General features: G+C 35.6%; 1 protein-coding gene across 1 annotated transcript in view; it reads right to left on the bottom strand.

Moving 5' to 3' along the window:
* STPG2 (sperm tail PG-rich repeat containing 2) overlaps positions 1 to 18,953 on the bottom strand; it is a 423,221-nt gene that overhangs the window by 294,143 nt on the left and 110,125 nt on the right. Inside the window, exon 6 of the mRNA XM_019926437.3 lies at positions 13,079 to 13,150. Coding sequence (XP_019781996.3) covers positions 13,134 to 13,150 — 17 coding nt within the window. The 3' untranslated portion in view covers positions 13,079 to 13,133. The remainder of the gene's footprint in view (positions 1 to 13,078; positions 13,151 to 18,953) is intronic.

Genomic DNA, 18,953 nt, shown 5'->3' with positions numbered 1-18,953 from the left:
CTTCTTAAAAAAAATTTATTATGGTAAAATATACACAGCACAATATTAATAACTTTAGCAATTTAAAAGAGCACAATTTGATATCATTAAATACATTCACAATGTTGTGTAACCATCACCACTATCTATCCCCAAAATGTTTTCATCATCCTCAACAAAATTCTGTACCCATTAAATAATAATTGCCCCTTCCACCCTCTCCTCAATACCTGGTAATCTCTATTCTACTTTCTGACTATGTATTTGCCTATTCTAGGTACCTCATATAAGTGGAATTATACAATATTTGTCCTTCTGTGTCTGGCTTATTTCACAAAGCATGATCATCTCAAAGTCCATATATCAAAATTTCATTCCCTTTTATGGCTGAATAATATTCCATTGTATGTGTATAACACATTTTGTTTATCTATTCATTGTTATAGACACTTGGATTGTTTCTACCTTTTTGGCTATGAACATGGCTGTACAAATATCTGTCAAGTCTCTGCATTCAATTCTTTTGGATATATACCTAAGCAGTGGAATTGCTGGGTCATATGGTAGTCCTGTGTTTAACCACTGCAAAACCACTGAAGTGTTTTTCACAACAGATGTGCCATTTTATATTCCCATCATCAATGCACATGGTTCCAATTTCTCCACATCCTTGCCAACACTTGTTATTTGCTGGGTTTTTGTGATCCTAGCCATCCTAGTAGTTATGAAGTGGTATTTTATTTTGCTTTTGCTTTTCATTTTCCTAATGACTACTGATATTGAACACCTTTTCACGTGCTTTTTGGCTACTTGTATATCTACACTGGACAATGTCATTTTAAGAACTTTGCCCATTTTTTAAGTTGGCTTGTTTGTTTTGTTATTATTGAGTTGTAGGATATATAGATATATAGACATAGATATAGATATACATATAACTTCATTCTTTTGCATGTGGATATCCAGTTTTCCCAGCACTATGTGTTGAAAAGACTATCTTTGCCCCATTGGATGGTCTTGGCACTCCTGTGGAAAATTAATTGATCATATATGTGTTTATTTCTAGGCTCTCTATTTCACTGGTCTAAATGTCCACATGCAAGTACCATACTATTTTAATTACTATAGCTTTATTTTAAGTTTTGAAGTCAAGAAATGTGAGTCCTCCAACTTTATTCTTCTTTTTCAAGGTTGTTTTGGCTGTCCAAGGCCCCTTGAAATTCCTTATGAATTTGAGGTTTGGCTTTTTTCTTTTCAGATAAAATGCCTGTTAGAATTTTGATACAGATTGTGTTGAGTCTGTAGATCACTTTGAATGGTACTGACATCTTAACAAGGTTAAGCCTTCCTATTCATGAACAAGGCCTCAAGTCTTTTCTAAGCCTCAGTCTTTCCCTGGCATGCCCAGTTGCCTTACAAATCCCCTGTGTGCATGGCTGTTTTTGAACGTCAAAAAAAATACCCAGGTTCTGTCTTTTTAAGTCTCCTGGAAGCTGCTTTAGCCCGTAGGGATTAAAACAATGGTGACTTGCCTTTATGCACTAAGTCAGAACACATAGCCCCAATAATTGAAATACAAGTTCCTTATTGCCCATCCTGGCTCCAGCAACCCAATCTAGAAACATGGGTTGACATCTCCACAGCTGCCTGCCATGGGGCAGAGTGAGGGCTGGTTAGTCTCTACTGCACTGAAAGCTGAAATGGACAGATATTAACAGCAATTTACCAGCCAAGCTTTCCTCTGGATGTTGCAGTGTTCAAAGAGACTCCAGAGTTCCAAAACAGACACTTCAGTTTCTGCCAGTACAATTGTTTTCTAGTGAAGAGACAGATTCCTAGTGCTTCCTACTCCATCACTTTCCCTGACTTCACACCTCATCAGATGGGTTCTTGATTCCCAAATATATACATCTAGCCCAGACTTCTCTTCCAGTCCCCAAACTCAGATATCTAACTCCCACCTCTAAGGACTCTTAACACTGCCATTCAATCATACTATTTCTGTCTGGTCTATGTAGTCTCCCACTCCTAAATGACTATTTCACACCTTCTCTCTTCTCAATCACCCAATAAATCTTTGCTCTCAACCAATTACAGTACTTTCTACCTCACTGAGAAAATTAATCGGAGGAGACTTCCACACACGCCCGTTACCATCTGCCTGACTACCAGCATCTGCACCTGCATCCTTTTCTCCCTTGTCTGTTGTCATAGATCCAAACTCAAGGCCACAAATGCCAGGAGGTGAGAATCACTGAGGCCACCCTAGAAATCCGCTCACCACATTCATGACACAGGAATACCCTGTGGCTGGTTTTGCTTACCATATTTTTGGAAACACCACTCTGGGTGAATGGGTGACTGAGGTTAGTGAGGTCAAATTAAACAAACGACCGAAAGGGTTAACTCAAGGTTTCTGCTTACCTTCAAACTTCAAAAAAAATTTTTTTTTTTTTTTTGTGGCAAGTTTTTGGAGAAATGGGTATACTTTTTCACTCATTATTTTCATTTATCTAATAAATACCTAATAAAAATGAGTCTTTACCTATAGCTTCTCAAGCATAAAATATTTTTTAAATATTGCAGAGAATGGTACACCATGTCTATTAGTAATTAAAGCATGTCCTCTAACAATATACTTATAACTGCAATCAGAGTGTAATGTATAAAACCCTGGAAAACATTCTACTTAATTACTCGTTCATGGAAAGCAACATAATAGTTCAAAAGGGGAAAATGTGCTCACACTGCATGCTCTAGTATTTTTTTCTATTGTAAGGATTTATCAATATCTGCTCTACAACTGTTATCTTTATTTACTCTGACATAAGCCTATTTTCCACAGACATACTGCATTTTCTTTTCCCTAGTAGTATGAATTGTCCATTTCCTTAAGAAAAAAATAAACTTTATATTCCCTTTATTTCTCTTCATCTTTGTATGATACGTTTATAAAGCATTTGGCTCTCAAGAATAGACTGGCACTGTATGTATATCTAAATTTGACCAATACTTTCTTAAACAAAGAAATAGTATAGACCTTTATATTAATTTATATTTACTGGGCTCCCTGAATATGCTGCAGACTAGTCAAAAGTTCTAAGCTTGAATTCTTACAAAATGATCCTCTGTGAAAGATGTATTAAATCCATCCTATTTTTATGTATTCCTATCTTTATTCCATGCTATGTTCTTTGGTTTTAAATGTAAAAAGTCCTTGGATGAGAGTCTTAGGAAGCAGAGTCTGGTAAGAGATGCTCTAAAGACATAAAGTAAATACTCATGACACCTGGCAGAAGATTCGCATCAACAGTGAAAAACTTTGACCATGACATGGATTAGCCCTTCAACTGCATGACTTCTATTGGGCCAACCAACATTGCCTGAGTATGTTTCTGACTTGTTTCTTATCAGAATTTTTTCTCTCTCCTCTGCATTCTCTTTTCTCCGTCTCCATTTATAAATTTTTTTCTTTCTCTCCTTCCTCTCTCCCCACAAGAGTTACTACAAATCCTCCTACCTTTTGAAAAAATCATAGATATTTTCTCTATTTACACTGACTACGTATTACATGCATCATCCACGAAGACGAAAACTCGGTACAGGACTCTTAATTGATAATTCATGTCCATCTCTTCATTATCTCATCCTTTCATCTTTTCTTCATGACAAAAAACCCTTTGAAAACTTCTCCCTGACCACCCCCCCCAATAAAGTTAATTATGTCACAAGCAGCTCTTCTCCTAATTAAGATCGCTCCAACCACAGATGCCTTTTCTTATTTTATTATCACTCACACTAGGCGGCAATTAGGTGCATGCTCTGCTCTGTGAGACTGACCCTCAAGCGCCGTATGGGATTAACTCAGGTTTGTGGTTACAAGAAAGTAGACACTTTGCAAAGTAAGTCCTTCTTGAGATATTCTTTATGACACTCAACACCTTCCAGAATTCAACGAGTTTTAACGTTTTCTATTTTTACTTCTAAACAAACACATATATATCCCTAACACAAAACAATAGATCTCCTTCTGATTAATATATACAACACTTTATGTACAATGGGACTAAAACCTCCGCTCACTCAAACACATCAAGCTTCCAAACACATGTATTCATGCCTGATTAGTGGTCAAGGACTTCAGCCTGTTTCTGTGTAATGTGTGTTTTCCTTGTCATTTTCTTATACATATTTAATAGAGGTGTAGATAGGTTGACTAGGTTGTGAGTTTAGCATCTGTGACTATATCATTGGTCTTATATTAGTCCCAATTTACTATATAAAATTAAAAGCAAGACACTGAATTTCTCTGACATTAAGTCACCTTCAGTGAAGAAAAGAAAATCTACATTACAAAGTTGTTAGTAAACACTGCTAAATGAAATATATTGTAAAAAATTAATTTTAATTAAAACTATTATAGTTATTATTTTTGTACATTATTTGAAGTTGTCAGTCTAGGCTTTAGAGGTTCTGAATTATTGGCATTTAGTCTTTTAAATGAGATATAAAATGATATATTAAGAAGTGGTTTTCAGGAAAGAATGACCTTAGTTTTTCAAAGCATTTTAGAAGGCTATTTGTGTGAGAATAGAGAGGCCCTACAGGGTGATCCGTAAAAATATAAAATAAAATTAAAAAGTAATAAAAGACTCTGTTAGAAAATGAAAGATATTTGATTTTATTTTGCTCTGGCATTCTACACAGGAAAGGGATGAAGAACCCAATAAATTAAAGAGACAAGAAATTTTAGATGGAAAAACAGAAAAGGGCTTTAGCAGGATGTAGGGAGGGGCAGTGCAAAAGTCTTAGGAAAAATGGATACATAATACATTTAAATTGTTAGCTGATGAGAAAGACACAATACATTGAACAATTAAGGACATAGTTATTCAGGCTATTGCAAAGAAGATGTCATTAATGAGAAACTTCTCAAAGAAACGGAAAGGGTCTTCAAGTTTTAGAGAGAGAGGTAAATGAGAGCCACCTATGAGTCTTTTGGGTGTCATGAGAAAGAATGGCTGTTGGTCATATATCAGAGGATGTCAGGGAAGGATGGTCCTTTGCCATTAGCCTTTACACAGAACACAAAAAGGTAGGGGATTTCTTAATCTCCACTGCTTTCCCAGAGTACAGGGCTCAGAAAAAAGGTCAGCATTGTCACTATTCTCTGAAATAATTCCTCTTTCTTACTACCTACCTTTAGCAAAGTCTGCAGTGTATGGTACTTCAGGGGAAGGAACAAAGAGTTGAATTCTGTGTTTCAGATTAATGGAGTGGAGGGAGGAAAAAAGAATACAGGTAGTGAGACATAAAGCAGCGATCAAGGACTGAGTGGAAAGAGGAAATTAAAAGGTAGTCAGAAGAAACGTAAGTCATCAAGAATCTTCAGCAATATTACATGGTCAGGGAGTAAAGAGCTGAATTTTTCAATGTATGTGGAAAGGAAGGTTGGAGGATTTAGTGATTCCCAGGCAGTTAACATTTGTGCAATTCAGATAAAACAAGAAGAATCAGGTGTCCATAAGGAAATATAAAAATATTTAAGGGACCAGCAAAATACCTGCTTGCTGAAGGTTCAGGAACTTGTTTGCTGAAGTTTCAGGAACTTGTTTCCTAGAGTTTCAGATGGAGTCTAAAGATGAACCACAAGAAAGGATACTATATATCTTTATCTAGGTAATAAATCAGAGAGTTTTGGAGATACCAGAGATTCTAAGAAATAGACACCTGAACTATTGCAAGAGCCTCCTAACTAGTCAATTGGCTCCTCTTTCCAGTCCATTCTCAACATTAGCACAAGTTTTCTCAAGTATGAATCTGATGTGTCACTCCTTTACTCAATAGCTTCTGATGGCCCACCAAGACTGTTTCTGATTTATCTTATCTTCTGCCACTGTCACCACCACATTCACGTTATATAACTTGCTGTCCCTCAAATATGCCAATTATTTCATACTTTCGTGTTCATCTATTGGTCTTCATACATCTAAACAGAATTGATTATTCCTATGTCTTTGTTCCCAGTGTATGCTATTAGAGAACTCATTGCAATAAGGTCCTTGCTACTGAAGTTCGAATCCGCCCCCCCCCCCCCCAATTTAAGGGATCAAGGACAGGAACTAAGGTTTCGGTTTTATGTACCCATCTCATACAATATACCCTGCCAAGAACCTAGCTCTAGATGTGTGGTCAATATACGAATTTAAATGAATGAACCAAGATGCTATAAGTATCTCTTCCCTGGTAAGTAATTGAGCCAAAGCAAGACCCTATTTGGATACGTGTATTCCTCAGGAGGTGGTAAATCTCATTTTACATGGTACACTCGTCAAAATCTTGATAACCTCTCAAGAATGATGTAGAGAGGCCATAAGCTTGAAACAGTGGGTTGAACCATAGGGTCTTCAAAGTTTCTTCCAAACTTATGAGTTAACAATTCTATGGTTAATATGTTAGGAATGGAAACAAAAGAGGATCTGAAAGAAAATATAATGCTAAGCATCTAAAGATAGTCATATTGAAAGAGAAGTTACTCAAACCCAAGTCTTTACTGTCTCTGTATATACCTCATTAGCTAGGGTCAGTGTGTTTGTTTCCTATTGCTGCTATAACAAACTAATACAAACACAGTGGCTTAAAATAATGCAAATTTACCACCTTATAGCTCTGGAGGTAAGAAATTTTAAAATTGGTCTCACTGCAGGGCTGCACTCCTTTCTGAAAGCTCTAGGAGAAAGTCCATTCTTACTTTTTTCTAGCTTCTAAAGGTTACCCACATTCCTTGGCTCATGATTCCTTCAATCTTCAAAGCCAGAAATGGCAGATTCAGTCTCTCACAGTGTTTCCTGTTTCCCTCTTTCACTTTTAAGGACCCTTGTGATTACACTGGACCCCCTTAAAAATCCAGGATAATCTCCCCATCTCAAAATCAGCTGATTAGCAACCTGTAAACTTAATTATTCCTGCCATGTATTATGGGTTGAATTGTGTCACCTAAAAAATATGTTGAAGTTCTAACCCTCAGTACCTCAGAATGTGAACTTATTTGGAAATAGGATTGTTGTAGATTGGTTAAAATGAGCTCATATTGGAGTAGTGTGGGCTCTTAATCCAAAATGACTTGTGCTCTTATAATAAGAGGAGACAGACAAAACACACAGAGAAAGATGGCCATATGACCATGTAGGCAGAGGCTGGAGAGGTGCATCTACCAGCCAAGGAACATCAAGGACTTCCAGCAAACACCAAAGCGGGAAGAGACAATAATGGATTCCCCTCTACAGGTTTCAAAGGGAGCATGCACCCTGCTGACACCTTTATGGGAACTTGTTGCCTCCAGAGCAATGAGACAATAAATTTCTGTTGTTTTAACAGTTTGTGGTATTTTGTTATGGCAGCTTTAGCAAATGAATACACCACGTAACAGAACATATTCACAGGTTCTGAAGATTACAATATAGACATCTTTGGAGAGGCCGTTATTCTGCTACCATATTCAGTGGGGAAATGACAAAAATAGAAGACATTTGCCCTCTAATTAAGAAGAACAAGATAAATCTTTTTGAAGAAATGGAAATGATGGTCTTTTTTTCCTTCTAATTTACATAGCATCCTGAGGCTTTTACCTTCCTGGAACTTCTAGTAAGAATTCCAGATCACTCAGCAACAATTTTTAACCACTGCTTTTTTGCTGATTTTACCATTAAGCGAATTAAATGCTTAACTAATATATGTGGCTACAATTTAGGAAAACATAAGTGAAATTTTAAAAATGCATAGCTGAAGTATAGATTAGTAGACTGGGAAAAAAATCCTTTCCAGCTCAGTGTCCTTGAGTTTTAAAAAATGGGAAAAAAAAAGTTACCACTTTCAATTTTTCAAGGTTATTTTAAAAATTTCATCTTACTGTGGTAAGAACACAACATAAGATCTACTCTCTTAATTATTTTTTGAGTGTACATTACTGTTTACTACAGGTACAGTGTTGTATAGCAGATCTCTAGAGCTTATTCATCTTGCTTAACTGAAACTTTATGCCATTGATTAGTAACTCCCCATTTCCCCTCCTCCTAGTCCCTGGGAACCACGATTGCACTCTGATTTTATGAATTTGACTATTTTAGATACCTCATATAAGTGAGAACACACGGTATTTGTCATTCTGTGACTGACTTATTTCACTTTGTATAATGCCCTCAGGGTTCATCCACATTGTCCCACATTGTAGAATTTCCTTCTTCTTTAAGGCTAAATAGTATTCCAGTGTATGTATACACCACATTTTTTTTATCCATCCATCCGTCAATAGACATTTAGGTTGTTTCCACACCTTGGCTATTGTTAATAGTTCTGTGTGCCTGTGGGAGTACTAAACTCTATTCAGGATTCTTCTTTTAATTTTGGGGGATTAGAAAAAGTGAAGTAGGATTACTGGGTCATATGGTAGTTCTATTTTTAATTTTTTGAGGAACCTCCATATTGTTTTCCAGGGCAGCTGCACCATTTTGCATTCCTACCAACAGTTTACAAGTGTTCTCCACATCAATGCCAACGTTTGTTGTCTTTTGCTTTTTTTGATAAAAGCCATCCTGATGGGTGTGAGATGATATCTCATTGTGGTTTTGATTTGCATTTCCTTGTTGATTAGTAACAGAGAGCATTTTTTCATATACCTATTGGTCATTCGTATTTCTACTTTGGAGCAACATTGTCTATTCAAGTCTGCAGCCCATTTTTAATAGGGTTATTACTTTTTTGTGCTATCGAGTTGTAGGAGTTCCTTACATATTTTGGAGATTAATCGCTTATCAGATACACGGTTTGCAAATATTTTCTTCCATTCCTTAGGTTATCTTTTCACTTTGCTTCATTTGCTATAAAGAAGCTTTAGGGTTTTTAAGGACGTATTTAAATCTGTATTCAGTGCAGCTAGTGTCTAACAACACTTTTAGATGTGGCAGGATTTCTTTCCTTTTTCTTATTTTGAAAGAAAAATATAATTCTGAAGATCTTTTAACCCTACATAAACAAAATGGCTCATTTAGCATTTTTTCATTCTGTCAGATTTATCTTTCTCCTTCTTTATAGAGTAGGATTAACACATTTGTCTTCTGAGATAAAGCACATTCTGTGCTGTCCCCTGGTGACCAATTTTACAGGAACATTAGGTTCAGACCTGTTTTGCCCATACAACTAGTAGCTGATAACAGAAGGGACAGGAGAATGTGAATAGGGACAGCTAAAAAAAAAATGAGAGCGTTTGGCCTAATAGGAAGCTTTCTCCCTATGAAAAGGATCTCATTTGCCATATAGATGTGCACACCATTAACAAATATGCACACTTACTTCAGTTATGAAGGGCATGTAGCTAAAATGCCCCAGGAAAAAAAAGTATAGAAAGAAAATCTTATTTTACAACAGCAATGGAAAAGAAAATCAAAGCTATTGGCTTGCTCCTATTTGAAAAATATTTTACATTAAATCCAAACTAAATACGGACTTAAAGTATCCCAAACTGAAAATAAAAATATGTCTCAACACAAAAAGAAAACAGAATAAGCCATTCAAAAACCCTCAATTTCTTGTGAAATATTTTCATTTCCTTAGCTATCATTATCAGATTATGAAAAGGTATTATTCTTAAAATTATATGGCTAAAAAAGAACAATGCATTATAGTTTTGCATAAATGTTAATATATCTCCTTTCTCTCATATTCAAAGCTTCTTGATGAAATCTTGCTAATATTTTCTCGATCTTGACTCTCAGAAGACCTAACTGTAAATATAATAATCTATGCTATATTTTCAAAAAGCAAAACTGGACACAAATATTAATACTAGAAAATAATCAGAGCCATCTACCTCAAGAATGAAATAAAGACCAATATATAGTTTCCTATATAGTGTTAGTTACTTGTATAGCATATAGGTGATAAGTGGTAAATTTAAACATGTTGCCCTAACTCCTGGTCCTTGGATTTTAGAAAACAAGAGACTAATCATTTCACAAACAAAGGCTAAAATTCTAGAAAAGCAAGAGATGATTTAAATCCGATGGCAAGGATTTTAAAATAAAGCTTTTGTATATATTTAAACGGCAATTAATGCTACACATTTCTATTACATAGTTTACTGAATTTCAGGCCAAAGCTTCATGAGATGCATGTAACTAAGGACAAATATAGGACCTATAAGTAGTGTACCCAAATGTCCCAGTTTGACTAGGACAGTCTTATTTTATGACTTTTGTCTGAACATTATTATAGAGCCCCTTTCACACTCAAAGGCCTCTTAGATGACAAATATTATATGGTCACCCTATACAAAAAAACTAAATCAGGGAGGCTAACTCCCCAAATGAGTTGTACCTTCTAAAAATGTTTCAAGTTATGTTTCTAATTTAAGAAATAAAAATATATAGGCATAAGACAGACATTATTTACATCTAGTGATTTATTCATAGTACAGTACCACTTACTGGTAACAGAGGCCTCTGCTGTAAGTTCGTTCCAACTCTAAGTTGATTTTCTTATCTCAACTCAGTATATTTTAGGTAATTAAAAAGAGCAGGGAAAGGTTGATAATGAGGGGAATAGAAATCCAAATGGGGAATGAACCTATCTGCTCAGAAATCCAAATTTAAGAAATTCAAGTCTACCACTTTGGTTGTATTATAGCCCAGGAAAGTGAAGCAAAATGAAATTTAGATTATGGGAGCATTACAGTTATCTAGGAAGAAGTATAAAGAATGCAAGAGGTGTGAGGAAGCAGAAATGGATTAAAGTAATTCCAACAGTTTTTTCTAATTGGAACAGAGTAGATTCTACAAACAATAGATCAATGCTCCTCAGTTTGCTAGTCTGTGGAATACAGTCTATCCAGACTTTATTAAGGCATTTAATAATGTCTTTCACTGTATCAATGAACAAAAGGTATATAATTTTTTATCTGGTTATGTACTTCACAGTTGGCTACTCCATATAACACACTGTAATTCTCATAAGATCAACCCAGACAAAAGAACATCTATTTTAGACAATTACTTAGGCAAAGCCGAAAGCAAAGCTTTCACTTTGCTTTCAAAGAGCTTTCACTCTTTGACCTCACTTGTTATTTTTTTAATACCTATAAGAATTAATATTTCTTTAGACTCTTTTGATCTTTGCTTTCACAGTTTATTAAACTCAGCTTCAAAATTCATTTCAGGGTCTTATTCCCCTAGCACAGTCATTTGCAGCATTCTAGAGAGAGGCACTAACCTCTTCTAACTCCAGTCCTATGGAGTGAACCTGGTAGGGCCAGGAAAGGGAATTCAGTCTGTACGGTATTATGGAAATTGCTGATTAATTATCAGCATTAGTCAGTATGGATATTTCTTTTGATTTTCTTGACATCATTGTGTTCAACGTTTCTTATCTTTATCTTAAATGATGATTCTGAAGTCACATTTTTCAATGCATAAAGATTAAGGTTAAACATGCTTTTGCACAACAAAGGAAACCATAGACAAAACCAAAAGACAGCCCTCAGAATGGGAGAAAATATTTGCAAGCTAAGCAACTGACAAGGGATTAATCTCCAAAATACACAAATGGTTCATGCAGCTCAATATCAAAAAAATAACGCAATCAAAAAATGGGCGGAAGACCTAAATAGACATTTCACCAAAGACATACAGATGGCCAACAAACGCATGAAAAGATGCTCAACATCACTAATTATTAGAGGAACGCAAATCAAAACTACAGTGAGGTATCACTTAACACCAATCAGAATGGCCATCAACAAAAAATCTACAAACGATAAATGTTGGAGAGGGTGTGGAGAAAAGGGAACCCTCCTACATTATTGGTGAGAATGTAAATTGGTACAGCCACTATGGAGAACAGTATGGAGCTTCCTTGAAAACTAAAAATAGATCTACCATATGACACAGCAATCCCACTCCTGGGCATATATCCAGAGAAAACCAGAATTTGAAAGGATGTATGCACTCGCTGTTCATTGCAGCACTATTTACAATAGCCAGGACATGGAAGCAACCTAAATGTCCATTGACAGAGGAATGGATAAGAAAGATGTGGTATATATATAAACAATGGAATATTACTCAGGCATAAAGAGGAATGAAATAGTGCCATTTGCAGAGATGTGGATAGACCTAAAGACTGTCATATGGAGTGAAGTAAGTCAGAAAGAGAAAAACAAATATCGTATATGGAATCTAGAAAACTGGTACAGATGAACTTAATGGCAAAGCAGAAATAGAGTCACAGATGTAGAGAACAAACTTATGGTTACCAAGTGGGGAAGGAAGTGGTGGGACGAATTGGGAGATTGGGATTGACATATACACACCACTATGTATAAAATAGATAACTAATGAGAACCTACTGTTTAGCACAGGGAACTCTACTTAGTGATCTGTGACGACCTAAATGGGAAGGAAATCTAAAAAAGAGTGGGTATATGTATACATATAACGGATTCACTTTACTATACAGCAGAAACTAACACAACATTGTAAAGCAACTCTTCTCCAATAAAAAATGTTTTTAAAAATCCGAAAAGAAACCCCCCAAATCAAAACAAAACAAGAGTAAGGTTAAACATTTTTAACATGGTCTGCAAGGCCTACATGATTTGGCCCGAGCCCACTTCTTCACCCTTGTCTTGTACCACCCTTCCCTACTCTCCATTTTAGCCACACTTCCCTTTTTTCACTACTTCGAATGTACTGTGCTCAGAGTTATAAGACATAGTGGTACCTCTGCCAGGATCACTCTTCAGACCCAGCCTCCACAGCACACATACACACAGAGTGAACTTTTATGGACCTCAGATCAGCTGAATATTAGAGAGAATCTTCTAACTTGCAGAGGTGGTAAAAAATGAAATTGGCAGTTTTAATGTGCGTGCAAAGTTTCTAAGTATTGGGAGGGTCACATAGCTCAATACATTTAGTTGGGGATATTTTAAAAGGATTTAAACATTGGTTGGGCTGAAGGATTATATGGCCTCTTTTTAAAAACAAAATGCAAAATGCAAAAAAATTTTGGCTAACTCCCAGCCAAAATCCAGATGACTCAAACCCACCTTTCTCAGACTCGCTGTCCATTGTATGTTGGTTTTCTTCTCATTCTGTTCTTATTCAGTCATTATGAGCAGCTATTGGTAAAGAGAGGAAAGATTTATTTAAAATAAATCATATGCTTCCAAAATTAACAATCTAAGACTGGGTGTAGAAGTCAAATACAAGAAAATAACATCATTCACAAAGATTTAGATTAAAACATTTAAAACAAAGTAATTGAATTTTAAATTAAAACAGGGAATTACAAATACAAAATTGCTTCTATTCCTAAATATTCAAAAATAAAACACTCTTACTAATGAGTACACAGATTTATAAAATGAACCTTCATTGTACGCAGAATATGATTTCTACTTCATTTATGAGTGTACAGTGTATGTACAGGTGTTAACATGACAACTAATAGGATATTCGATGATTTTACTTTTCTAACCAATGTAGAGTTTGTTAAGGAATTTTAATATCAAAATGAACTAACTTTTCAATTAAAAATTAATGAGTTATATCTTCAGAAGAATGTTAATTCTTGCTTTTATAAGAAAAATAACTATCAAATAAGTTTTCTTTTGGTACTTGTTTTTGTCAAACAGAAATTCAATGTATATATAAAATGTTAAATAATTAACATGTTAACTGTGGCTGCCAATATCTGTTTCTTCTATCCTAATTAATTTTTTTATATTTAATTTTAACCATAATATGTTCAATTTTATCATACACTGTATTTTTTTTCAAGTAGGTAGTTTACCTAACAAGTAAACATTTATTAAATTTCAATAATAAGCACAAAATAAATATAAGTATCTTTAAAGTGTGAGAAATATCTCACTATCATATCTGAAATCTCAAAATATTCAGCACGAGGAACTATAATACATTTTTGGACACTCATAAGAAAATTTTCTTTTAGCCTCCAATTTAGAAGCTCAGTGATTTTATGACCTAAAAAGCAAATGAAACTCAACTGTTGATAAATTGAGAAAGAGGCTTTGTAGTGTTTATTCCATTACTAATTATGTTTCTCTTTTTCCTCTATTAAAATGTTGACTAAATACCAAGTACAATGCATTCTTTTAATCAGTTTTTCCATTTTATACCTATAACAAACCCACAAAGGAGTGGAGTAAATGAACCAGGGAAAGTTTTATTTTCCTTTATTCTAGTTTAAATTTTTTTAAGGTTTTATCATTTATCCTCAATGACTCCCATATCATTTGGAAATGGAAAAAAATTTAGAAGATCCTGAGTATCTCTGACAATTAAACATGGCAGCATGGTTTAATAATAAACTATAGCTGCTACTAGAATTTAAATTTTATACTATTTGCTATGCTTAATTACAAAAGGAAGTAAGGAAATAAATCCCCCATAATTTATGTTTCTATGTAGTTTGTTATTCACGTTTAACATTTAAATTAATTGCAATTTTGTAAGCAATTTTTCCTAAATTTAGTTAGTTTTTTGTCTTCAAAATTAGGAGATAGCTTTACATAATGAGCATCTGGATAATGTGTTAATCAGTTTTTCCATGTTATAACAGGTCCACAAAAGAGTTAATTTGATTTTGTCTTCACCTAGAAATTTGGCATGTTAGAGGGGAAAAAAAAGTGATTGAAACTCAAAGGTTAAGAAAGTATCAAGTGATGGAAAGAGAAAATCAGAAATACTGTAACAAAGGTAAAACATAGAGGAAACCCCTTGATTCCAGGCTCATACAAATGACTTGCTATGCCAATGAAAATTTTAAAGACAATGCAAACAGAAGCTTGAAATGGGTGGGTGTGCACAGTGAGGCTTGCTCTTTTTCAACCTTGACAATAACAGAATATGCCTGGATTAATCTGCTGGAGAATGAGAGCCACATGGAACACATCTAAACTGCTCCAGTTGCCCCAACAATGGTTAGTTTAGATCAGCCAATAGTCAGCTAACTCCCAGCCAAGATCAGATGAGCCTCCTTCACAACCTCTAGCTGTTGCTAGAGTGATAAACAGTTGCTATCCAATTTTAGGATAGTTTGTTACATAGTAAAAGTAAAAAAAATAATACCAGATGGTTTGTAATTATTAGGTGCAAATTTTGGATATTCTAAGTACAACTGGTACTCTAACTAGAATAAAGTACACCTAATATAACACTTAAACATGAAATGGACCTACCCTTACAAAATAAGTGGCAAAGAAAATATTCTTAGTTTCAAGTATACTTTAAAATATATATATTCTTATATTGTCATACATTTGATTATATTTATTTATATATGTGTTAGAAATTCTGAGACTTCTCAGAATTTATATTCATTATATGCTAAATACAAATTTAAATATAAGAGAATACAAGTTATTTGAACCTGAATGCAGAGAATAAATACTTTATTAACTGATTACAGTTGAAAGTCACAAGCAAAAAAGGGATATATTAAGGCCGAGCCATACAGATACACACACACACACACACACACACACACACACACACTAGATATATATATATAGAGAGAGAGAGAGACAAATCCAAAGACTGTTACCGCTTTACATTTTAACAACCTCTGATTTTTCTTTTACACATTTAGGCAGTGTGTTTTCTTTCCTTCTCAGTTAAAGAAACAAATCTTGACCAATATTTCTAAATCATATTTTGATGACAACTTACAGGATCATGGGTTGAGACAATGACTAGTGTATCAAATGCTATCTGATAGTTTTCTCAGCATATTCCATGTGTGGTGGTATATTTACGTTGGTGTGGAAAATCTGACAACTGATCATCTTCTCTTTTCCAGCAAAACTAACACGTAATTTTTTTAATGATTTTTTAATAGTCTTAACTAAAATAAGCTTAGACTTCCTTCCAAGTCAGTCGAATGCCCAAAGCATATTATTTTCTGCCCTTCTCAAACCCTCCTATATGTTTTAAGTAGCCTTTAGAATATGATTGCATGGCTGTATTTCAGATCTATAAATTTGAATTTTTCAAAATCCAAAATTACTTCCTTATGCAAAGTGGCAATGCAAATAGCAATCCTACATAGTGTAGAATAATTTTTCTTCTGTATAGTGCCCTTTTATAAAAATGGGTAACCACTTACACAAAAAAGACATGAATTTAGTCCACCTGAAAAAGCACTCCAGCTCCCTAATTCCACTTCTGAAGGAGAAGGCAGAGGCAAGTTTACATTATCTCAGAAAACTGAGATTTAGTTGAAGGTCATGCATGGGCTTTGGTTACAGGTAGGCTTGAATTCAAATCCTGTCTCTGCCATTTATTACTACTGTTTATTATTAATAGCTGTTTATTTATTATTGCCATGGAAAAATAACGAAAACTTTCTGTGCTCCAGTTTTCTCTCTGTAAATTGGCATTTGATATTATTCCATAAGATCAATACTTGAATAAAATATTATAGGCAACCAATTTATTCATTAATTCATTCATTCAACAAATATTTATTGAGCATTTACCACATGCCAGGCACCATTTTAGATGCTGAGGATATGGCAGTGAACTAACTAGACAAGGTGTTGCCCTTATGAGGTTGACATTCCAGGAATAGCAGACAGATCGTAAAAAAAATGAACATGTAAATATTAAATAAGCAACATGAAAAAATACCACATATAAAATAAAATGGGGTAAAGGGGACTATGAATCTTGAAGCAGGTGAAGAAGTGAGCCATGTGGATGTTTGGAGGAAGAACATTACAGGAAGGAGCTCACTTGGCAAGTTCAAGGAACTGTCTGCCTAGAGCACAGTAAGCAACGGAGAGAGAAGGAGGTAAGTTCAGAGAGGCAGAGGAGGGCCAGATCTACCAGGTCCTTGTAGGTCATGAAAAGGTCTTTGCCTTTTACTCTAATGCTGGAAGCTATTAGAGGTTTTAAACAGAGGAGTGACATGAGAGTCGACTACAGGCAAGAGAAGAAGTAAGAAGATCGGTTAGGAAATGCTTGCAAATATGCAGCTAAGACAGTGGCTTGGACCAAAGTGTCAGCTTTAGAGGAGATGAAAAGTTGCTGAAAACTGGATATATTTTGAAGATAGAGCCTACAGGATTAGCTCATGGACTGGATCTGGGATTGAGAGTACCAGAAGAATCAAGGATGAAGGTTCTAGTCTAAGAAACACGAAAAATGAAACTGCTATTATTGAGATGGAAAGGACAGTTAAAGGCAAAGTTGTAGGACAGGATAGGGTAGGATAGATGAGGCATTTGGTTTGGGACAAGTTTTTTTTTTTTTTTTCTTTTTGCCTGTTTTGTTTTTGAGGGGGACTGTCAACCATCCAAGCACTTGGATATACAAGTTGGAGTTCAGGAGAGAAATGCAGGCTGATGTGTACATTTGAAAGTTGCACACCAATAGTAGGAGTAGCCTAAAGTTCAGCTTTAGGTTTGGTTTTGAGGTAAATACTGTTATTCACTTTTGGAAGAGCGAACATAGTGAATGTTGTCATTATTTCTGGTATGTGTGATCATGGATGTTACCATCAGATCCTGTCAGCATCACAACTATTGTAAAAATAAAGCATGCTGTATGAATGTCAGGCCAATCAGGAGTGATTGAAAGCAAACAGTGGTTTAAACAGGGAAAGTTTAATATAAATAATTATTAACTATGATAAAAAAGTGACTCTAGGATATAAGAACACTCTGTATCTTGCCTAGGGCTAAGAGAGAGTACCCAAGGAAGGACAATCATGGAAAGGTGGACCTCCTTCCAAAGGTTGGGTTTCAAACCTTTTGGGGGAAGGTGTAATCCAGCTTACTGGATGACAAGGCAGTTTGGTGATTTTCCCAGTCCAGAGCTGGTCTGGAGTTGGTCGGCAAGAAGGAAGCATCCCACTGGAGTGCAGTAAGGGGCCAGGGGAGGTACAGGTGGGACACCGGTGAGCATAGTCAGGTATGTGAGCATGCAGAGGGAACGGGGGTTCCGATGCAGGAGAGGGCTTGGAGCACAGTATCTGTGAGGTGAGCCACTGCCAACAGCCAGCATGCAGGCTTGCAGAGGGAGTGGAGGCAGGGGTGCAGACTCACCGCAGCCGGGGGACTGGGCACATAGATATGCAGAGGGAACAGGAGCCCTGGTGTGGTCAGGAGGGCCATGGCATAAGGACCATAGGAGACAAACCTGGGGTAGCTTACACGCAAACAGGAAAAGGGGTGCCAATATGGACAGGAGGGCTTGGGAGTATGGTATCCATGTTGAGAGGGCTATGGAAAATGATCACCAGGACAGATAAGGGCTGCAAGGTTGCATTCTGGGTGGATGGCCATAGCAGCATACCACCCAGATGTCTTTCCACCCACGCTGCTGACCCACCACCCAGCAGCCAGAAACAGCAGGAAGCCCAATCCTCCTTCAATGTCCCTTTAGTGCCCTCTACTGAGAAAGTTCAACATCACACTCATTGTAAAGGAGAGAGGCTTAGAGGAATGCCATTCCATCCATTTGCCCAGAACGTGTTAAAGGGTAAATCTGGAGCTGAGAGATAATAAACTGATAATTGGCATACATGTCATTAAGATTTATTATTAATATCTGAATAGTCATTCTCAAATATAGGTAAGCATTCTAGAAATAACTTTAAGTAAAACTCCCTGTGTGCATTATATGCTGAAATACTATCTTTCAAAGTGTAATTGCATGTTTATTGTTGTAAGAGGAAATAAGGATGATTGTGGAATCTGTAATGTTATACACACAACAATTATTACTAACTCTCATTTAAATAAATAGTGAAGAGATTGACAGTCAGTATCCCTCTTACCAGAGAGTTTGCCAGCTAGATAACTTTAGGAAATATATGTCCCCTTTTAAGAGTAAATGCCTATAGAAATTTAAATAACAAATCAAAAAGAAGTATTTGAATATTAGCTTACACCA

The sequence above is a fragment of the Tursiops truncatus genome, chromosome 5 (genome assembly GCF_011762595.2).
Source record: "Tursiops truncatus isolate mTurTru1 chromosome 5, mTurTru1.mat.Y, whole genome shotgun sequence".
Lineage (NCBI taxonomy): Eukaryota > Metazoa > Chordata > Mammalia > Artiodactyla > Delphinidae > Tursiops > Tursiops truncatus.
Note: the sequence above shows the minus strand (reverse complement) of the source record. Positions and strands in the feature narration are given on the sequence as shown.